The following is a 23,150-nucleotide window of genomic DNA, read 5'->3' as shown; positions in this document are numbered from 1 at the left end:
ATATTGCGAAGGAAACAAACTGTACTTAAGAATCACACATCTGCAACTATATCTCACTTTCTCCTAAGGTAATGCACAAATTGTATTTTCTTTGAGATGTACGTCGCTTTGGAGAAAAGTATCTGCTAAATGAATAATGTCAATGTAAATATACGAAAGGCTGAATTTCTCAATATCTCAGCTTGTATGGCCAATGCATCTTTATGCATCAGACAGAGACAAATAGCTTTAAGATGTATCTCAGTATAGAAGTGTAACAGGCAAAAAAATTTAAGAAGTGGAATTTCCCACCATCTTTTCTTCTCTGTGCACAAATAGCATAAAATAATGCTATATTATAACAGCCATATAATAGGCAAATACTGAGGGGAAAACATGCAAAACAATAATGAGTAGAAACAGTGTTTACCTGGTAGCTCTTCTGGTGGTTCTTCTCTAGCAGCTTCATCTGCTACAATAAAACAGTAATAGTGAGTTTAATGAGTTTAACAAGGATCCTGCTGTGAAGTAATTACAAGACATGCATCATAAATCACCAACTGTATAAATATTTAGCTTTTCATTCTGGCTCCTGGCAAAAGATGCTTAGAAAATTCTAGAAAATAGTGAAGGGAAAAAATAGATAGGAGGGCTTTTGCTTCAGTCATCATAGCGCAACAGATAAGGGATCCTCATTTCGTATGGTGCAAGGAGAACTGAACCAATTTCCCAGAAACATATCCATTAAAATAAATTAATCGGTTCCAGTGTGACCAATAAGAATAATAAGACTTATGGAAAAGTTTTATCTTACTTGGTTAAGGCCCAAGCTGCAGAACTCCCAACTAATTTTATTCATTCAAGCAAGACTCCCACAAATACCTTGACTATTTTAATATTTTCATTATCGTTGCATGACATTAAAATTAAAACCCATTAAAAATACCGAAAAGTAAAAATATTTTAAAAATCTATACTCATATTCAATCAACATTTTAAATCAGCTTCTATAAGCACCTGCAGCATTTGTCAGCTTGTTAATGACTAAGAGATGAATTAATGTAGTCCCACACACCTATTCTGTTTCAGTGCTCTTTACTGCCATCTATCTGCTGATCATGTAAACACAGGTTGCATTTGCACCACAACAGACACTTTATAAAGAGGTAAGAAAATGAAACTGAAAATACACAAATGGGAAAATTCCTAACTGTTTCTGTTTCTAACACAAGGAGCCAATGTACTATTCCATGCGACATGGTTGTATTGAGGATGCACAAGCCTCCTCACCTTCGGACTCCGATATTGATTCTGCTTCGGCCTCTGTAGAAGACATAAAAAAAAGAAGCTGTTAAAACAGGGCCACGGCAAATCGACAACTGTCGGCTCTTCAGACAAACCCCCGCACATATGGAGACGAGGGTTTGAACTAACAATTTTGTGCTGGGAATATGAATAGTATAATTAAGAAAAGAACAAAAAAATAAAAAGAACAGATATTTTATCTGTTCAACATCAGTTCCTGTGTGGGTGTTCTGCTGAAGTCACGGCCAGTGAATGGTGAATTTATGAATTTCAGACCTGTTTCCACATCCGACTCCGAGTGGGAGGCCTCCTGCTCTTCTTCTGACTCTGCTGTGAACCAGGAGGAGGTAGTCAGATGAGAGCCACATGTCACTGCCACCTACTCCCGTCCCATGTGCCCCGCTCTCCTTCGTCAGAGGGACATGCTCCCGTCAAGATCAACTGAGCCTACCACACCCTCTCTTACAGCAACCGACCACCTGGAAAACTCTAACCCTTGAGCAGATCTTGACAGCTTACGATATTGCTTTGCAAAATGAAGATTGCCTGCCATTTTTTTTTTTTTTAAGGAGTTTTACCGCCTTGAACCCAGATGCTCAGCATACCGTGCAAACTGATTCACTGGGCAGCAGTGGAAAGACTAACTGCTCAACATTTTCACACCTACCTTCTGTTTCCACAGGCTGCTCTTCCTCAATGACTTCTGAAACAGACAAGATCCACTTTCACTATGCCATTCCTACACATCATTCCTTCCTCACCATTTACAGGATACCAGCTTCAGGTCTTCACACAGAACGACTATGTGTTGAACATAATGTAGGTATCTCATCCTGAATAACCTGTACATTTCTAATATTGAGCTAGACATGTCTAGAGAACAAAGAATGCTGCAATACGTTTAAAAGCATACCTCCTTGCGTGTCTATGACATCGTCTGTGTGGTCCTCTTCAGAATATGCAAAAGAAACATATGCATGTTAATAAATGTGGTTGAACGACAAACGCGTCGGCTGATTATTAAATGTGGTTATGAAAAAAATACAGCCACAGACGCAAGTATTAAAAAAGCTACAGTAAAGTTATATGAAACAGGTGTCTACACAATGAAAGAGCCTTCTCGATATTAAAATCTGTATCTAAATGTGAGATTGGGCTGTCAACTTGAGGACCAAACTTACCATACGGATGAGCATCAGTATCATCGCTCTGCCTGTCAACTAGAATCAGAAAAGACAAAAGAAAAGATTTAAAAAGAAAGAAAACTGAGTCCTTTTCAACACTGTCTTCTTTATTCATTTGGGGGATGTTTTGCTCCAAAGTTACTTGGAGTGTTTGTCCACTATTCTACCTACTTACAATGATTTAACAACTTACGCAGCTGGTTAATTTTTACTGTATCAGTTGAGGGTAAGTACATTCATCTAGGGTACTACAGCAGGAGATGGTATTTGAACCTTGGACCATTGAGCGCAAGGTGGCAGCTCTAACCACTATGCCACCTACTGTCTGCCTTTGAATATAGACATCTATCAGAAACCTGTAAATTACAGGGCAGCTGGTAGTGTAGTGGTTGGTGCTGTTGCCTTTGGACCAAAAGGTTGCAGGTTCAAACTTCACCTCTGGCTGTATTACCCTTGAGCAAGGTACAGGTGGTTCCTGATTTATGATAGAGTTACGTTCCCCAAAAGCCACTGTAAGTCGAAAATGCATTTAATACACACCTCTGTGTGACAGAATGGGAGATGCGGATTGCTGTTGCTGCCCAGTATCGCTTGCCCAGGAAAAATTCGAAGGAGGGTTTCTACTGAATGTCTATCGCCAGCTCACTGTCGTAAAGTCGAAAAAAAATCGCAAGCCGAACCATCGGAAATCAGGGACCACCTGTATTTCCCCTAAGTTGATCCAGTAAAATTACCTGGCTGTATAAATGATAAGAAGCTTAACACTATAAGTTGCTTTGGAGAAAAATGGCAGCTAAATGAATAAATGCAAATGTACCCAGGCCTTAGACAGAAAGTTTGATGCCCTGGGGAACAAGAAACACTTCTGCAGGGTCACAGTTTTACCAGCTGTAGAAAACCATCCCCTTCAGCTAACCGCAACACAAAATTAGGCGACACTAATGAGCCGAATGAGATTAATGAACCTCTTTAAGATTAACATTCTTCACTGGAACAGGAGCTGCAGTGCAAAGCAGATCACAGAAACCCAACTGAGAAGTTTGTCCTAAATAAGGATTAAATCTACTAGTTGAAACCAGGTCCTTCATTAGCGCTGTTCCTTGAATCAGCCAAGCTGCTGTTGATTCCCTTCATAACCTGTTCTATGGGACTCTTGTGTAAAATCTTACCAGTCGTATATGGGAAGTTATAATAGGCTTTACAAACAGGAAGCCAGAGGGAAACATTATTTTTAGGAATCAGGCAGGTGACACTTGTCTAAAGCCACACACTCATGCCCATTGGACACCAGGATCAAGTACCTGAGTCAAACTCCTCGTCCAGTATCTCCGGAAGGGGAACTGCGGCTACAACAACAGAGAAAGGAAGAAGAGTGAATGAAACAGGACCAAAACCCAAGATCATGTGACGTGAGGACAGAATCGAAGGTGTTAGTTCAAAAGCGTGGAAGGTAAGGCGTGACAGATAACACAATGAGAAATGGCGGGATGATCAACCGTGATGTTCGACACCAAGAGCTTGGAGGACAGACGAGACTACGAGAGCTCAGCCAGCTGTCTACAATGAACCGTCGTTGCACAAACCTTGGATTTCAGATTCCACATCCGTGCTCTGAGATCCATGGACTGTTACAAGCAACGAAATTACAATAAATGTTAGGGGGGGGGGGTGCTACTGTTCCGACTTTTAAGGCCTTTAAAACGAATCCAAGAGGAGAGAATGAACCTCACCATCGTCATCGGTGCCCTCGGAGACGTCAGTGGTTTCTGGAAAGCGAACCAAGGAGAACGAAATGAACTTCCCTGACAGATATTTCAAATAAATTCTTTCAAGTGCATTCATGTAACTGTGTAATCATAACTCCAGGTTGGAGTAAACATGACAGAAAGGCAAAAAACCTTGGATGTCACTGTCCTCGAGAGCTGGGACATCTTCACCTGCAGACAAAGTAAGACATGAGAGATTTTCATAGTTCATAGGACTTTGTGCTTTAGTTTGTAGTTCAGTAAAAGATCAGTTTTGTCTGCTTTGGGGAAAAAAGGATAAACATTATAATGTAAGTCATACCTGCAAACTCTTCAGTATCCACATCTGGTTCTCGTTCTGGTTCTGTCACAGAGTAAAGGAGCTGTCAGTCCAGGGTCACCAACAGACTGAGTGTTGACACCCATCACTACTAACCACCGGCGCTAAAGTCAGCCGCTCATGTCTCCTACATTTACATTTGTTCATTTTTCAGACCCCTTTCTCCATACCACCTTACCATGTTATATTTATGCATTAAGCTGCTTATAATGATTTTACCCATTTATACATCAGATCAGAGTAAATGCCATGCTAAAGGGCACAACAGCAGGAGTAAGAATTTGAACCTGGAACCTTTCAACTGCAAGGTGACAACTCTAACCACTACACCCAGAAAATGTGATTAACATGTTAGTTGTCCAATTCTCTCATTCTATTCAAGTTCAAGTGGGTTTTTATTTTCATTCCTCTATATAGCTCATATGCAGTGGAACGAAATGTCGTTTCTCCGGGGACCATGGTGCAACACAGAACAGTATGCCAGATAATGCAGAACAATAAATATACAGAACAGCAGATACACAGAACAATAAATACAGAAGACATGGGCTGTGTATTTATTGGGCTATTGACATGTGGAGATTCCTTATTTGTAATATGAAGCGGCTCTTGGCCATGACGTTACCAACAAGCCCACAGGAAGCAGCCAGGTATGCAAACATTGCAGTTTACCTGCTTCCTCTTTGACAGGTGCTTCCTGCTCGGTGGTGCCCTCCTGATGTTCTGTACCAGGAAAATTGGACATGATTCAGACTCAGGACCAAGCCTGTACCAACCCGCTATACTTTAGTTGTATTTTTTTGGGGGCAACAGAAATCACAGCAGTTCAGGACACAGATTAGAGAGCCACAGTTTTCAGTGCAAGTCCCAAGAAGGGACCTGCTGTTTAAATTCTTGGCCCATAAATATGAATGAAGGTTCAATTTATCATGATCAGCTGTGAATTAGTTAAACAGATTAGCAGTTCACTTGACTAACATATATTAATTATTTCAATAACTTTGTTTCTAGGACTCTTGATCTCTATATGGCCAAGGGTAATTAATGGGACAACCAATTAATCTGGCATGGTCAGTTAATAATTAGCCTGAGTTGCCAGCCTGCACAAGTGTTTAATAGTTCTGACAAAGCCCATTTAAGACAAATTCACACCTGTATTACTATCAATTGCATCAGCTGTTTACATGTCGGAAGGATGATAAATGGAAAATATGGAGTTTCTATACTTGGCCTACATGTTTTTTTTTTTTTTTTAAAATAAATTATGAAAGCCAAGAAGAAATTGAGGCACTGTGAACTGAACATTTCAACAATTTATTTCTATCCATCTCAGGGAGGTCTCACCTTCATAAACAGGCTCAGCCTCTGCTTCTGGCTCAGCCTCTGCTTCTGGCTCAGCCTCCACCTCTAACTCTGGCTCCGCCTCTGTTTCTAGCTCCACCTCTGCCTCAAGCTCCGCCTCTGCCTCTGGCTCCACCTCTACCTCTGGCTCCACCTCTGGCTCCACCTCTGGCTCCACCTCTGGCTCCACCTCTGGCTCCACCTCTGGCTCTGCGTAGGCTTCAGGATCCGCCTCTGGCTCAGGCTCCACCTCCACAGTTTGAGCTTCACCTTGTGACTCCTTTTCCTCCAGCTCCTCAGCTACTTCCACAGGTTCCTCTACCTGGGCCTCTTCAGTCTCCACCACCTCCTCTTCCTCTTCAAGCACCTCCTCATCAACTTCCTCCTCATCCTCCGCTGGCTCTGCATCCTCCTGCTCCGCCTCCAGCTCCATCACCGGCTCCTCTGACACATCTGGTTCCTCTACAGCTGGCTCTGAGGGCCACACACAACCCCTCACTCAGACAAAGCGGATTGAAATGCACCAGCAGAACAGCTAACGGATATGTGTCCACTGCCTCAGAAGTACCGCTGCATATCATACACTTCTGATGAGATCAGAACACAGGAACCACACCATGATACACTGTGTACATCAGCCTGAGAATTTATGGGCGGAGCCAGAGGCAGGCCCTTATTAAATCTGCTGGAATATAATTGGGTAAGAACTCCAGTGTGGGAGGGGCAACGTGAAACAAGCGCACTAGACCATGGAGTGCAAATCAAAGTGGTTAACACACACACACACACACACACACACACACACACACACACACACACACACACACACACACACACACACACACCTGGAGGTGTCTGGGCTGTATCCTGCACCCAACTCTGCACCACCTCTTCCTCCACTATTGCCTCAGGTTCTGACTGATGCTCTGGCTCAGGTTCTGTAGGATGAGATGGCATTACACTTCAGAATCATAGAGCAAACATGTTTCTATATTTTCTAAATAACAGCCCAATATAACGATCTCTGTGGAGACACCATGACAACAGTGCAGTACGCAGGATATGTAGATAAAATCAATAAAGTGGGAGGGAAGAAAATCGAAACTATTCTTAGAAATGATGCAGTTCTTCTTGGGCAGGATGTGTGAATATACATCTCACTCATTTCAACATTTATTCTGGTCCTGAAGACTCTCAGGGTCTGAGTTTCAAGGGTTCAAAGCCATCAGAGCCCTGCTGTTGGTGGGTTATTTGGAATGTCTAACAAAAGGTAAATGACAGCAAGGTTATGCATCTGAGCCCCACTCCCTGCTACCGCTGTAATACCTATGAGCATGGTACTTACTGTGTGCTGCTCCAGTAAAATATGAAGAGTCAAACATTTGCTTTGGATAAAGCTGTTAGTCAAGCTAAAATTTCTTAAAAACCAGGCTGCTGGCCAGCATAATCAGGTGGCACCATTAGGACTTGCGTTCACACCCGAGTGAAGGTCAGATGATGTCACAGAATCCCTCCAGGGACTCCACTGTGACGGGTATTTATATAAAGTCTGTCACCATTTTATAATTACATTTAAGTATGACTGTCACTGAGAAGGGGGGTGCGGTGGCGCAGTGGGTTGGACCACAGTCCTGCTGTCCGGTGCTGGGGTTCGAGTCCCACTTGGGGTACCTTGCGACGGACTGACGTCCCGTCCTGGGTGTGTCCCCTCCCCCTCCGGCCTTACGCCCTGTGTTGCCGGGTAGGCTCCGGTTCCCCGCGACCCCGTATGAGACAAGCGGTTCTGAAAATGTGTGTGTGTCACTGAGAATGAGCTTTCTGCTTTGAACTGGCTCTCTCACCAGATGGGTACAGGTTCCCACCCCAGGTGGTGCACAGTTGTTGCGAGTACACGACACACTTAGTGTGCTTAGCTAATCGTTACAATTAAAGGAAGAGAATTATTGCTTGAAAACGGCTTTGCAGGATGAGATAAATAATATGCATCACTCGATTTTAGCCACAGATTTCATTAAGGCTGATTAGGAATCTAAAAATTAAAATTCATGACAGGTACGTCCGCTTCAATGCTTTAAGGCCCTTTATGTTGATTATATGGTCCTTTCCAGTTGGATCTATGCCATTTCCTGACTCTGCAGAAGACTTATTAGAAGAAAAAGCCTCTTAACAGCAGCAACGGTCAAGTTTTGGACGTCTCAGAGGGATGGGTGCATTTCAACAAAGCACGGGGTGTAAAGAACACAGTATATTTCTGAGAAAAATTACACTAGATCAGGTCGAGTCGCTATGGGGGGAGGGGGGGAAAAAAAAAAAAAAAAAACCATGTGCAGGTTGTCATCATCAGGTATGATGTGTCAGTGTAGTCTTCATCTGTGAACCTGGAGCAAAGTTTGTCTCCACTTCAGACAGGTGACAAATGCACCGAACAAAGAAGCTATGGGTTTCATGGACAGTCCTTTAACAAAGGCCAAGAGAAGAGGCGCTGGACACAGGTTGAGCGCCGCCTCCGACACCACATCCGCAATCGTCAGGCCGTGGAGAAAACCTGCCGGCCGATCGGTGGTCTTCCTACGCCGTCATTCTCAGCGTAAACAAGAAAAGTGAATGACACTGACTGAGGAGCAGGGCGGAAGAAAAAAGGTGCTGCTTGTGTGCTATGTGAAATAAGCCCTGGAGCAAAGGGCCAGAACAGTGTTGCGTCATAGAAATTTGGCAGCGAAGTGCATCGAGGCTATGTGTCAATACTTGCAATTGCGTGACAGGATGAGAGAATTAAGGGAGGGGGGGGACTAACGTCTATGCCAGGCAATTGGGCTGCAGTGAGAAACCACAACAGATGCAAATCTATAATTTACATTTATTCATTTAGCAGACGCTTTTGTCCAAAGCGACATACATCCCAGCAGAAGCACAATTTATGCATTGCATTAAGAGAAAGAGACATAGCTGCAGACATGTGATTCTTGAGTAAACCTAGCTTGTTCCGTACCACTTGCTTCACCGAGGTTCATCGTTCATGTAGGTGCATAAAACACAGGATAGACAAATCCCGATACCCTCGTACCATTTAAAAAAAAAAAAAAATCATAATCAATTAACAATTAATCAATTAATTAATATTACTATCAATATTAATTAATGTTTCTTCAAACCCAAGCTTCTGCTAATGAACTAGGTGGCACAGTGCAGGGTCCGAGAGCCTCGGTTTAAGGTGATGGGATTTGTGAAGGGGGGACGTACCTGGCTCTTTCATGAGCGGCTCCGGGATGAACTGCGAAGAGTCGCGCACCTCTGCGGCGGCAGGCGTCTCCTTCAGCCCTGGATGTTCCAAAGAGCAGTTTGAACTTACGCAGCATCGTTCCGTAATCTCAACACCAAGGTTTTCACCTTCCCGTCTCACTTATCGCGCCGAGGGAACCACACTTTGAGATGAACATTTAAACCAACGCGGTGAAGGTTCGAAAGAGCAGGGAAGCCGAACACCAAACACGTGTACGATACTGGAATGGGTGTGAAACTGCCAGCATTGTTGCCAATATTTAAACTTTCAGTTGACACTTTTCTTCAGATGGACTTATAATGTTAAGCTGCCCACAATTATTCACTGATTTTGTAGCTGGGTAATTTTTACTGGAGCAATTTTTGATAAGTACCTTGCTCAAGGGTACTACAGCAGTAGATAGGATTCGAACCTGCCACCTTTGGAACCAAAGGCAGCTGCTCCATCCACGGTGCTATCAGACCCCCCTATCAACAGCATATTATCACTAATGAGGAGACCTTCACATTAAGAGCAACTCACTTTCACATAACGACCCATACAGATGACTGGGAAGCACAACAAAATGCACAACATAGTTGACTTTGGTTTACTTTTGTTCTCTGCCTATCATCACATAATCGACGATGATCCTCCCCAAAAAAGAGCAGAAAGGTGCAGCACGGGAAAACTGAGAGCGATCAAAGCAGCGAAGCATGTTTTTTTCTCATTCTGTAGTCACGCACACATTCATTAGGAACCCGGTGAGGACTGCCGTCACTGCCTATAACACAGCGTTCGCATCACACAGCAACGTGCCTAGGCTGTCTGGAATAACACCTCGTTCACCTCCCCTGCCGCCACAGCCCGAAGGCTGAACACACGTGACACCAGCATTTCAGCTCCGAGCAGCATGTCCTCTGCCAAGCTGCTCTGCTCGGCAAGTCAAATTGCTCGTCCGACAGGTTTTACTGCGGTAGGAGTCCGCACAAGGCCTCGTTCCCCCTCCTCTGACACACCGGCATCTACAACTTGGATCATCTTGAGAAAGAAGCTCCTCAAGTGTGAAACTTATGTTCTCATTTGAAGGATGAAAACAGTGTCTTTGAAAATTCAGGTTTATTTCAGACAGGTACATACAATACCTAGTTCCCATTATGAAAAAAGGCAAACAGACTTTCATTAGCACTGGGCTGAGGACCATTACCTGGTTGACATTTCACAATTTACAGATTCACAGGCCTCAGAAATTTAAAATAATAATAATAATAAAAAAAAAAAAAGTTACAGCTTTCTTCTCTTTTAATGAGACTTCTAGAAAGACAAACCTAAGATAGCACTTCAAAAGCACAACTAAAGCTAAAACACTACTTTGGTAACATATAGCTTTTGCAAGGTGCACTGGCTCATCATGTTACGAACAATAACCTTATGAATTTTCAAAGATACAGTAATGCTCCAGTTGCAAGTGCATTCCCCCCCACAAATTTCTAAAAATTTCTGCCTGCAGCCAAGCAAAAACAACCTGTATTTACACAACCAGCCCATAGGTGGCAGTAAAATACACTCAGGCAGAGCGGGAGGGTGGCATTATTGAGCCAAAACAGTGTCTAATAATGCTCATGTGGATAAACTATAATCAGATGAGGAAAACTGCACATTTATGGGATGAATCTGTCAACAACTGAAAATTAGAATGCACCTATTTTCAGCAAATTTACATTTTTATTGTAGCTCAAAATTAAAATATTGCAAGTTTAAAGAGTATTTGTTAGAATTATATCGGAGGTTTTAACCTGCTCCATTAATAAATCAAGCAAAGTATATTATTAACTTGTATTCATTGTGATTTAGCGGTTATAGTGACTTTGGATTTATGAACAAAATCGAGTTACAGACTCTCGGTCCCCACTGTGCTCATAGGCTGAGGAGCCAGTGAATTTTAAGCACCTTTTTCGTATTTAATGTCTGAGCTTCCTCCGAAGATTGCATGCATTTCTGAAGCACTGAAAATCGAAGAAAGACAGTACAAGATGCTATTTTAAGGAGAAATTCAATTCTATACATCTCCAATGGGCTCACGCCTGTATGGGGTCTCCTCGCTGTTCCATCAACACTCACAGGCTTCCTTCCTTGTCTGTGTTGAGACTAACATACTGAAAAAAATTTACTCTCATCATAGATCATAAACTATGGAGCACATGAAGTCTCATTCTTTCTTATCCCCTTTATCAGACTCCTTGGGGACTTTCCTGGATGCCGGTTTGAGTGAATCTTTTGAGGAAAGTTTCTCCTCCTTCTTACCAGTAGCTTTGCTGTCCTTGTTGCCTTTCTTGCTCTCTTCCTCTGATGGCTCTGATCTCTCTGGCTTCTTGTTTTGAGATTTCTTCACTGGTTTTTCCTCCCTCCCCTGTTTGGTTTTCTCCTTCTCCTCCCGTTCCTTCTCCTTGGTCAACTTCTCCTTTTCTTTTCGCTCCTTCTCCTTAGTCAACCTTTCCTTCTCCGCCTTCTCCTTCTTAGCCTTTTCTCTTCGCTCCACCTCCTTCTTCTTCTCCCTCTCCTCTTCCCTCGCACGCTTCCCTACCTCCTCTTGGAGCTGGGCCTCTGTTCGTTCCTTGGCCTTCTGGGCAGTAGCCTCCATCTTCAGTTCCTCCTCTCTCGCTGCCTGCTTCTGTGCCTCCTCCTTGGCAATGATGGACCTCACCTCAGCCAAGGCCATTTTGGCGATCTTTTTGGCCTCAATCTTCTCATGGATCATCCTCAGTTGCTCCTTTAGAGCTTCTCTCAGCTTCCGCCCGATGTCTCGAGTTGGGTGCTCTGAAGGTTCGAGACGGGTCTCAAGTCACTTAAGCAGCCACGTGGGAAGCCAGTGCAAAGGACCAAAAGCTGGCAAGATACAACTTACCTGGTGTTGGGCTGAAGTCAAGAGCCCAAGCAAAGAAGATGGGTTATGGCAGAGTTTGAGGCTTTTCCAAATGCCGCAAAGACACACCAATCCAAGCAAGTGAGGTTGTGAGTTCCACTGCAAAACACTAACTGCACCAGACCAAACGAGCCTGAACTGCTGGCGAACCAAGAGTTTCCAGGAATGATCGCCTAGGATAAGCAAACCCAAGTGCAACAGACAGAAGTGGATGCTTGTCAGAACCAAAGCAAAAATGAACAAGAAACCTCCCACCAGCATCACGTCAATGCTCATCATACGTGACCAAACTCAGAGGAACACCATGCAGAAAACTACTGCTTGAGCTATTCAGTTGAACATTACTACCCCTTTAGTTGTGGACAGTAAATTTTATTAGTTTTAATACAATCTGATACAACAGGAAAAATTAATTTACATCACACCTTTTATGCATACCATGTTGGAACCAAAGAAAAATATTTCACTTCAACAGAACATCTGTAAACAAAACCAGACTATTTACCGAAACATAGCTGTTAGTTTGTTGCTGGCAAATTATAAAAGTCAATGGTTTTCCTTTCTATTATGTCAGTTTGTAAAACCATGCAAAACCAAACCAAAAAAAAAAAAAAAAAAACACAACAGTTTAAGCCAAACTTGGCAACATTCCACACTGTAGCCACCGCATTTACAAAGCAGAGGAAAGGCCAGGTAACAAAATACCTTTTGTTTTGTCTTTTTTCTTAACCACTTCTTCTGGCTTCTCATCTGAGGTGTTTGAGGGAAAATGGCCAGTTAGAAAGGAACGAAAAGGACCACAAGTCAAGTAGCTCACAGCATGCCACATGGCCACTGAAAACTCGGATAAAGACGCGACCCCCTGCGAATCACAGCAAGAAGAGATTCGACTAGAGCAGTAGCGAGGAATTTCCAAACATCAAAACTACAATGTGTCCTCTCTCTACTGCTAGTATCTGGGGAACAGGTTTATTTGCTTGTTTACTTGTTTACTCGGTGGTGTGATGATGCGATCGCACTGACACAGGTAAAGTCAGCTTTGTCGTGCAGTTCACTGAGAGCTAGCCACACAGCAAGAGTTCGATCTCTGCAAAGAGCTACAGCTCAAAAGAAGCCGACGTGGGGAGGGGGGTCCTTTAACGCTCCAACTGCTGTGTTCACGTTCAAAACAGACTTCGATTGGACTTTCCACACCTCTCCAATCACCTACCATGATGCCCTTCAGCTGCTCCCACTAAATTTTGCTCGCGGGCTTAACATGCTGCCCATCATAAACTGGATCTTCAACAAGCCCATTAAGGCAAACCCCCGAGCTGCAGGGGTTCCTCTTTACAACAACAGAAGTCTGTTGAAATTCTCAAAAAATCTGGTTTTGCATTGTTAATTTTCTCGCAGAGGCTGCAGGTTAAAGCTGTACAGTTTCCGAAGCATCTCCTGTACTCATATATTTCGTGCTAGACGTACTTAAAATGTATGGCGTTGCCCAAATAAATACACGGAACCTGAAAATATACATTTACACAGAAGTAAGCCTGCACAATAAGACTACAGGGGAAGACTGCCCATATCGAAGCCAATGAACACAAATATCAGAAAGAATAATAAATTCATAGTAATAAATACTTACAGCTATTTATTTTATTAAAAACACAAATGAGTCCCACACAACTGAAGTAGAACAACCATACATTTCTCTTTTTTGCATAACTTATACAAGCCAATTTGCCTGAATGTTTAGCAGGTGGCGAAAAGGACCGCGCCATCCGAGAGGAAAAGAGCGCCATTCCGGACTTTGCCCAGACAGACCAGGATGGCGAAACGCGTTTGCTCAGGAAAACATGCAAAGCCCAAAACTGCACTGCATATCCCGCATTAGAACGACGTGTTCTCGGCCTTTGACGGCACCACGTCGGGTTCGATCTTAAATGACAGAAGTACAGAGAGGCATGCAAATAACGAACAGGCAGGATTCCACTCAGGCCATCATTTACCCCCATTCACAAAGTACCTTTCTGCTTCGCTTTTGTCGGGACAGGAGCTTCTACCGGCACAATGTCTAATGTTTCATAAAGAAAATGAAGGTTAAAATAAGGTCATGATCATTTCATAAAGTTTTGCTTAGTTACGCTATTCTGACATCACCAGCTTGTGTTCAGTTCTGCAGCACAAAAGCTAGCAGAGGACATGGATGCTATAATCTTTACCATGAAAACATGACTCATTTTGCATCCTGGGTCATTTCAACAGTGGATTTCTTGCTTTTGTTTGATCTTGACAAATCATTTCATCTCACTTGGTTAGCGAGGCTCCGATATGTTTGTGGGTGGTCAAAACGGATATGCACCTCTGGCATTTCAGCCTGCGCCTACAACTCATTCATGGACGCGTAAAAATCTATTTCATTTTTCCAATGATAGTTTTAATATGGAAACGATCCATCAGCGCAGGAAGTAACGCGGGTTGCCAGACATCGCATGGAGAAGGGAGCCACAATGTCAAGAGTGTTTAAGGCTGGTTGAGATGATCACAGTGAGACTACTGATGACTGAGAGCACTGGTGATGCGCAACAACCAAACAGCAAACTGAGCATGTATACCATAAACAACATTGAAACAATTTTTTTTTTTTTTTTTTTTTTAAATATCAGAGACATCCTGTAGCACTTCTTTTTCCACACATATGTAGAAACAGTTCAGGTTGCGATAGTGTCTGTAAAGCTGTTGTCCCAAAACAGCTACCATGTGTGGCTGCACGCTGTGACATCATGGTATTTATAATCATAATACAAAAACCTGAAAGAGTTGCACACAAAATCAGTTTCCAATTCAGCCAATGCAATTATCTGAGTGCCACCATTTGACACATCTGCAACGTGAATCACATTACAGGTGTCCAATTTTTGGACATTTCTTGCCATGTATTATTTATCCGGTTGCACCTAACTCACATGTTTGGCACATTATCTTATAAAAGTGCCAAAAAAAAAAAAAATTATACAGGCCAGTGCCATTCTTCCTGTAAGTGTGTATAACACCCAAAGTCAGACAAAAAATAAAGCACAAAAATGTCAGCAGGCACAGGGAACAAACTGCACTCATTTGGCTCGGGCTTCTCTCTAAAAAAAAAAAAAAAAAAAAAATCTGTCGGTTGCTGCTTGTAACACAGAGCCCACGTTCCTGTTGAAGTACATCTTCCACACCTCTGTACACTACCAGCATGTGGAAACAGATATTTGGCAGACTGGGGGAAAAAAAGTGGTTATTTTTAAGTTACAGAGATGCTCGTTTGGCTACGGGCTGCCGGTAATGATTGCTGGGGCTTCAGGCTGAAGCTCTTGAAGATTTGAGCAACGGATCAAGAAGAGAGGGCAGGGGACCCTTTCTTCGGAAGAACCGCAAACCAGGTCCCTCCAGACAAACTAGCTTTTTCTCCTGGATCCGCTGGCCTCTACTTCCTGAGAAAGGTAACAGCTTCAGCAGAAGGTGCTGCGGTTTCAAGACCTCACTCTTCCCACGTACAGGAGTGCGACTGACTGATTCCCGCCCCTGTGCGCCAAAGAGAGCGATGACACTCGGGCCAGAAGAAGTGCCATCAAAACTCACCTGCATGCCAGACTAAACAAACTGGCTACCAAGGTCAAAATAAACCTGCACTGGAAAAACTGGGTAACAATCTAATCCACTGCGACCTCAGAACAAGCCTAAAGTTTCCTGAATGCCAAGAGCGTTTGAGCCTAGAGCCTAAACAAGCCTGAAGGTGCACCCTTGACCTCTATAGACCCCACAATTATCTAACTGACCTTGAAGGTTGTGAATACATCACCGAGAAGCCGTGACTGTTGACCTACATGGTGAGCAGATAGGTGTGGCACCAAGGAATTTTGCATTACACGCAGAGAGAAGAAAAACTCAAAAGTCACATGAAAGAAATGACCGTGCGAAACATAACCGCTGGTTGGGCTGATAAGAGCCAACAGAATAAGAAAGGAAATTAAAAACTGATGACACACCCAAATATCTGATGCAGAGGTGCTCATCCAAACACCACAAGAAGCAGCAAGTTAAAAACAATGGGAAAAAAAAAAAAAACCATCAAATGTAACATTCAGGTGGGGCAAGACACTGCAGCCATGGGTTGGATGACGTGTCAGTTAGTATGTACTTTAGAAGCATGAGCAAATAAACTGCGCATGTCCTGGGGGGAGGGGGGTAGAGATAACACACCAGTTGGACTGTACACACAGCATTCACACCATAAAACGTGTAAAATTTCCCCACTGGCTATTCCACGAGAGGAACGCCCCCTGAAGTGTGCGGTTTGGGCATCTCCTCTTTACCGCCGTTCCTTCCAGGCTGAGCAGCATTGCTGGGAAAAAAATAAGGATCTTCGTAGTTCCAATGAGTTCCCCTACGAGGAGCGGGCCCAAGGAACAAAACACGGGCTGGTTAGGCCGCCTTCGACTGCCGTCAGCTGGTGCGCGGTGGTGGGACGACGCACAGCTATTGGTTTTTCAGGTCTAAGATCACGCCCTGAACCCCCTCGCTCTGCGACGTGCCGGCGACGTCCTCAGCGGCTTCGCCCTCTTCGTCCTCCGCCTTCTCGAACGGCGTTATTACGTCATACAGAAATGCGAGGAAGCCGTAAAACCAATCGGAGCCCTCCTCCGCTAAAATATCGAGCACCTCCTCGAGAGATTCCGAATTTTCATTCGCGCCATCTTTGGTGAGGCCTATGCAAAGAGAGGACAGACAGAGGACGCAGGAGAAAGAGCAAGAGCGAGAGAGAGAGAAGGAACCAGTAATGCAGGAAAAGGGACAAACGTCCATGCTCTATGCAAGTTGTGTGCGCGCAAGACAGAGCTGGTGGATCCTACGGTTAAGGAAGCGAGGCGTTCTCTAACAGTCTAGCAAAACAGACAGGCAGTGTGACAACGATGGAGCGAGAGGAATGCCAGGGCACTGCAGAAGGAATGTCAGAGAAGCATGCAGAGGAAACCAAGCAAACATCTCCAGCGCTGGGCTCTCAAATATGCAAACGCTTTCAGCGGAGGCCAACCGACAGGAAGAAACTGCCCCGTGAAGGAGGACAGGGGAAATATGATGCAAATATATTATCCTGTGCGTTTTTTTTTTTTTTTTTTTTGAAGCTGGTTGGCTTGCCAGAACCATTTACCCTGTTCCTTGGTCCTTTGTCCTAATGCCTTGTTTAAAGGGTATAACGTAAACACGGTTTGTGGTGCCCCTGGCCCGTTCTGCTGTTAACAGGACTCTTACACGCTGCGCTGACATTTACTGCAATGAAACCCCTCCAGCTCGTGCATTCCCTCTACTCTGAATTATTGCATCTCTCCTTTGCTGCCTTACCAGCCACATGCCTCAAGTTAGACAAAAATGTTTTGCTGTTCACCAGAGAACAAAAGTTAACCAGAAGCCAGTCATGCAGAAAACCTAAAACGACTTCTGTAAATGTGGTAAATCTGTGCACCTACCTAGAAGAACTTTGGCGTCTTCTACGTCAAAGTCGCCGTCACCATCCGCGTCATAGGCGCCGAGTTTACCTGGGAAGGCAATTGAGGCTGTTAGGTTGGTTGGAATGGGTTTGATCCCAGAGCAGTTAAGTGATCTGACCCTCAAACTTTTGCAGCAACATCTACCATTATCTTCCTCCACGAAAGAAGCTTTTGGATACATATTTCATACATGTCCTCCCTAAGGTTCATGGATTATTAGCATTGTAGCAACTATAGTTTAGGAGATACACCTGATGACACATGTCATCTGCAGTGGACACAAATAAATTGCTGTGTCTCCAGTGCAGCTCATTCTATAGCTAAGATGTTGGCCCATTAGCAGTAGTCAATAGAGCAAGCAGTAGGGTCTTTCTTCAGGTCAACTCGTAAGAAAGACCAAAGTCTCATGCTTCATGATGGGTGAAGTAACGACAAAGAACTCATTTAAAAAAAAAAAAAAAAGAAAAACAATGCTTCAAGGACTTTGGTTATTTTAGGACTTGCGATGAAGCAGCTGGACTCAAGTCAGCGACCTTGGACTGGGATTCATGTCAGGGTTATTAATAGCACAGAAAATCCATAAAACATTCCCTGCGTGTCTCTCACAAACTCGTCGCTGGGGTACAATAGAGCAATATGTATTGTTTACTAAAAAAGTGCACAAATGTCCAGTGAAAATGTGAGATTCGTCAGTCTTTATGAACGATGAACCGTGTAGAGAACTGGTTGGGTTGAGCAAAGCTGCGTCTGTCTTGACCACCAAGTTTCGCCATTCTAAACACCCGGAAGAGCACTGGTGACCATTAACATTTCCGGCTTCGTAGTAAATGAGCAATCCATACCTTGCAACACCTCTGAAATGTTATAACGGAACTCCTTTGCCTTGGCTGCATGCAGGATTAAGACAAGACAAAAATACACAAGTTAGAATCAACTCAGAATCAAGAAGCACTGGATGTTAAGAATTACGAAACTAATTCAAACGATAAAACTATGACATTCATTTTATAAATTAGGAGAAATCATGCTCAATTTCATAGACGAGAACAATGAGGAAAAAGTGATTGTGGTCAGTGAAATATGAATTAATCAATTAATTAATGAGCTCATTTAGTTTTATGAAAAGGATTTTATTTCTCGATATTCTTATACGAGCTCCAATCAACATGAATTCAGAGGGAGCCAAAAGAGAAAGCCCCACCACACTCAGTGGCACTGAGACTCACCCAGCACGTCGTCGTAGTCCACGAGGCCGAACCAGACCACGGCCACAGACGTCCAGACCCCCAGCAGGGCCAGTACCATGAACCAGGTGAAGAAAGAGCTCCCTGACGACCCCTCCGCCTTCTTGCCATTCTTACCAGCTGGCTTTGCATCTGGAAAGACAAGAAGCCACAGGAACAATAAGCATCACTTTCCACTCATTTCTCTCAGGTTGTGATCACAGCACACCAAGCATTTTTGTTCAAAGGGATGCGATTCTACAAACTCATCCAACCATTGCCCGTTTGTTCTCAACATGGGGTTTATCTGATGGGCTACACCGAGGCATGTGCCTTCACAGAGCTCTTCGTGGAACAACTGCCTGTAGACAGCAGTCTAACAAGTTGTCTGGAGTCCACTTTGCCATCAGGGCTCCCATCCAGGTCATCAAAACCTTCTCCACGTAAATGGGGTCCCTGGAAGCTGAAGAGGTCTCCAAGATCTTCTTGTAGGAAACTTTTCAGCCGCCCATTTCTTAGCACATTCCTGTCTCCTTCCCAGCAGGAGTATGTGTGAAACCCCTAGTGAGGCTAACCATCGCACCTGTTAAGCCATTCTTATACCAGTATTACACATTAAGTTCAACACTTGCTCAGATGCTTCAACCCGAGTGCTGAGGAGCTACTCTCTTCACACTTTTACTGCAGAATTAAACAATTCCTCAACTTTGCAGACAAGCTGGACATTATTTCACAAGATATCATCATAAATTAAGGAAAAGAAAAAAAAAAAAAAAAAAAAACAACAGGACAGGTATTTTTAGGGGGGCTGACAGCATTCACGCAGTTACCATACAAGCCATTTCCAATACCATCATCAGAGCTTTAAGACACATTCATATCCACTGTTTAAAAGACCCTTGCTTTTGTATTCATACAAAAAAAACTGGTGCTTCATTGCTTGGGAAAGCACGTGGCACAGTGGTTAGAGTGATCATTACCAGGTAAAGGTCCTGGGTTTGAACCCCACCTTCTGCTATAATATCTGTGATCACGGTACCTACCATGAATTGATAGAGGAAAAAAATTACTCAGCTCTATAAATGGGTAAGTCATTGCAAGTCACATATATACAAACACAAAACCATCTTGAGAAGGTCAGCTAAATGAATAGCAACCCTCCAAGCAAAGGTGAAAATTACCAGTGTAAGGATACACAGGAACAACTTCACATTTTCATGTGTTACTTTATTTGACGCTTCTCTCCAAAGCAACTTCCAATGTTAATCAACCTAAAAAATATTTACCCATTTACATAGGTGGGTAATTTTACTGGAGCAGTTTAGGGTAAGTACCTTGTTCAGGGGTATTATAGCTGGAGGTGGGATTCAGACTAGCGAACTTCAGACTCAAAGGCAGCAAATCTAACCTACACACTACCAGCTGTCCATCTACATCTGTAGAAATACCACAAAAAGGCAGCGAGATCCACTGCTGGTTACAGCTCACTGCTCTACTGCGTGATAAATACAACCGTTTTCTGTCACCCCGGTTCCGTAGGACGTTAGAAGGCTAGGAAAACATAGCGGGGAGAACCATCGAAGCCAAGAGGCCGAAGGACAGATGAGGTGACAGACGTGCTTGTTTGAGTTGGCGGTGAGAGTGCAAGGAGGCTCTCGAGGGCAACGGTGGGGTGGCGGTGCGGTCCGAGAGGCCGTCCCATGACCCTTTCATCCCAAGGCCCGCAGTCTGAAAACCGAGTCTCGCTTTTAATCGGTTTGTCGCTCCCCCCCCAGAGGAAAGGAGCTCTCCTGACTAAAAGCCCTAAAGCAAAGCGGCTTAAAATACGAGTTACGGGGAAACTGGAATCCACCCGGAGGGCATGACTGAAATCGAACACAATGTCTACACTGTTCCTGTTCTCAGCCTTCAGCTCCTGCGCACATCGACGAAAATAACCAAGAACAAGAGATTATTATTACTGTCATCAACCTTAAACAGCTGTGCAGCAATACAGACGATGGTCATGGTGGCATTTTTTTTTTTTTTTAAAAAAGGGCTCCGTTTTCAATCTGGGTTTCTGGAGATGCGTCATTCTCGTTTGCTGGAAATGACCGGTTGACCTTCTGGAACCAGAAAAAGGCTCAGCAAACTGCCTTTGAAAACTAATATTACATAATTAGATATAATACTCAAGACTGCTGGTCTAATGACAGAACACAGATGGTGTTTGGACAGAACAATCTGCTCGACGTCTTTCGCAAGGAAGGTTCTTTTAGGCCTCCCCAGAGTCCTTATTTAAAAAAAAAAAAAAAAAAAAAAAAAAAAAAGGAATTTACTCACTTCTCACTGAAAGAAGTAAAATGACAGTCATTTTCATAAAAACGGGCCCCTTTTCACACTTGAAGGCCCAGGATGAACCCTCACACATTGCCAAGTGGGTTAAAAAGCGGTCGTGACCGCGCATGGCGCGTAAACCGGTGCTCGGCAACCTTCGGAACAATTCCACGGAAGATGCGGGTCTAACCGAAGGCACCGAGCCAAACCGCACCGGTCCTTGGAACTGCTGACAAAAATGCTGTGTCGTAACTTCAGACGCTGGCGGCTCGCACCATACCAGATTCAGGTTCTGGATTGTTCTTTAATCGGCGTTACATAAGACATATGTATGACCGCTATGTGTTTGTGTGAACTTGTTGAGCGGACGTCTCTATCCGCAGCGACTCGGTATGTTATACAAGTGAGTTTACAGTGATTTACCCATTTATACATCTCAATTACTTTTATGGCCTCAATCCAGGGACAGTGCCTCGATGATAGGTACTGCAGGAGTGGGATTCGATCCAACAACTTCCAGAATGCAAGGCATTTTAACCACTAAACTACCAGCCCATATAAACCCATAATTCCATGTTCAGAAGAACACCGCGGTATTCCTTCGACATGTTTACTTATATATAGAATGTGCCTTTCTCTTCACCTCTTTCATTGGTTCTAAGTTTGTTTCTCATTTCTAAACATTTTTAATTTCAGCCACATGGGAAGCAAAGTGTTCAGAGCTGTCGCCTTGCAATCCAAGGTCTTGGCTTTCAATCCCACCTCCTGCTGCCGTACCCTTCATCAAGGTACTTACCCTGGACTGATATGGTAAGAATGGCCTGCTCTATAGGTGGGTAAACGCAGCTCAGCTTCCAGGTGTCCTCCGGAAAAGCAACTCTTCTGACAGTGCGCCCGAGTTGCGGCCCTAGAAGGAGGCGATCTTTTTTCCGAGAAAAGCGCCCCGCTAATCCACGCGTGCTGGATGGGTCGCTCTAAAAAAGACACGGGATAAATATGGCAGGACGTGAGAGGGGAATAATGAACAGGTGCAGGTCCTGACGGGTCATGAATGCAGAGGCCCTCTGGTGTGCTGGGGGGGGGGGGGGGAGGGGGGTGGACACACGCACACACGTCAAGAAAACCTTATAGTCATGACGACACATATTAAAGGACTCCTCTGTACTGAAGAAACTCCTCCAGGGTGAATGTAACAATGAACTCTGGACACAGCGATGGGTTCGCAGAGAGCAGGGTTCCAGGATGGAACAGTGACACCGCAGGGGTTCAGTAGCACTCCCCCCGCCCCACCCCCATTCTCTCAGTATATATTACATTTAATACATCTATTGAGTTAGCCGATGCTTTTCTGCAAAGCGACTTACAGTAAAACGTATAGTTATTCAAGCCAGATTCGAACCAGTGACCTAAGGGCGATGGCGTTGACCCCACAACTGTCCTCCGCTCTACCAACTGAGCTATCGAAGTACAACCGCACATCCCTCAGGTGACGGAGCCCCGACCCCAATGAGAAGGCTACCAACCTGTCCACATGACAAACACCCTGCCCTCGCACGACGAACCCCACACCTCGCCACTGGAACCTCCTCCTCCGTCCCTCCCCCACCCACCCACCCCCACTCTACCTGTCTCTTCAGCCACTTGGTTCATGTCGGCGTTGGGCTCCCCCATTTGCACAGGTCACGTTGGAGCCGCAGCAGGAAACGAGCCGAGCGTTCGATCGCTTTCTGCCCCGTTCCTGCCCCAAACCCTGGCGTTCGGCAGCAGCGTTCTGTGGCTCCCCCACCCGCCAACTCAGCTAGAACCCGATACAGGGGCCGTCCTGCCGGCAGAGGGTATTTTTAGAGCAGCACAGGCACTGCACAGGCAGCGCTAATTTGGGCAGCAGTGTGAGAAGAGCGCTCGTCGCTTCTCAGCTGTGCCGACACACCCCCGGTAGGGACGGGCCTGGGAGGTCCCAGGCGAAAACCTGCCCTCCCGCTCGGGTCGGGTCGGGTCGGGTCGGGTCGGGGGGGTGGGTGAGCG

At 44.4% G+C, this 23,150-nt stretch overlaps 1 protein-coding gene across 8 annotated transcripts in view; it reads right to left on the bottom strand.

Annotated features, from left to right (window-relative positions):
- The window catches only part of unm_hu7910 (un-named hu7910), a 53,717-nt gene that overhangs the window by 24,569 nt on the left and 5,998 nt on the right, over window positions 1-23,150 (bottom strand). Inside the window, exons 2-20 of one of the 8 annotated variants that reach the window (XM_029255196.1) lie at window positions 18,813-18,962; window positions 18,429-18,473; window positions 17,566-17,634; window positions 9,135-9,212; window positions 6,740-6,832; window positions 6,070-6,368; window positions 5,898-6,015; window positions 5,226-5,276; window positions 4,536-4,577; window positions 4,367-4,405; window positions 4,199-4,234; window positions 4,052-4,093; window positions 3,770-3,814; window positions 2,466-2,504; window positions 2,198-2,233; window positions 1,952-1,987; window positions 1,561-1,614; window positions 1,270-1,302; window positions 410-451 (exon numbers count right to left, since the gene is read on the bottom strand). In XM_029255196.1, the coding sequence (XP_029111029.1) occupies window positions 410-451; window positions 1,270-1,302; window positions 1,561-1,614; window positions 1,952-1,987; window positions 2,198-2,233; window positions 2,466-2,504; window positions 3,770-3,814; window positions 4,052-4,093; window positions 4,199-4,234; window positions 4,367-4,405; window positions 4,536-4,577; window positions 5,226-5,276; window positions 5,898-6,015; window positions 6,070-6,368; window positions 6,740-6,832; window positions 9,135-9,212; window positions 17,566-17,634; window positions 18,429-18,473; window positions 18,813-18,962 (1,347 nt within the window). Of the gene's footprint in view, window positions 1-409; window positions 452-1,269; window positions 1,303-1,560; window positions 1,615-1,951; window positions 1,988-2,197; window positions 2,234-2,465; window positions 2,505-3,769; window positions 3,815-4,051; window positions 4,094-4,198; window positions 4,235-4,366; window positions 4,406-4,535; window positions 4,578-5,225; window positions 5,277-5,897; window positions 6,369-6,739; window positions 6,833-9,134; window positions 9,213-17,565; window positions 17,635-18,428; window positions 18,474-18,812; window positions 18,963-22,750; window positions 23,001-23,150 lie in introns of those variants that run through there. The other 7 variants (XM_029255197.1, XM_018744295.2, XM_018744293.2 and 4 more) reach the window with 7 other exon arrangements.

The sequence above is a fragment of the Scleropages formosus genome, chromosome 9 (assembly GCF_900964775.1).
Source record: "Scleropages formosus chromosome 9, fSclFor1.1, whole genome shotgun sequence".
In the NCBI taxonomy this organism is placed as follows: domain Eukaryota; kingdom Metazoa; phylum Chordata; class Actinopteri; order Osteoglossiformes; family Osteoglossidae; genus Scleropages; species Scleropages formosus.
This window is presented reverse-complemented; position numbering and strand designations above follow the sequence as displayed.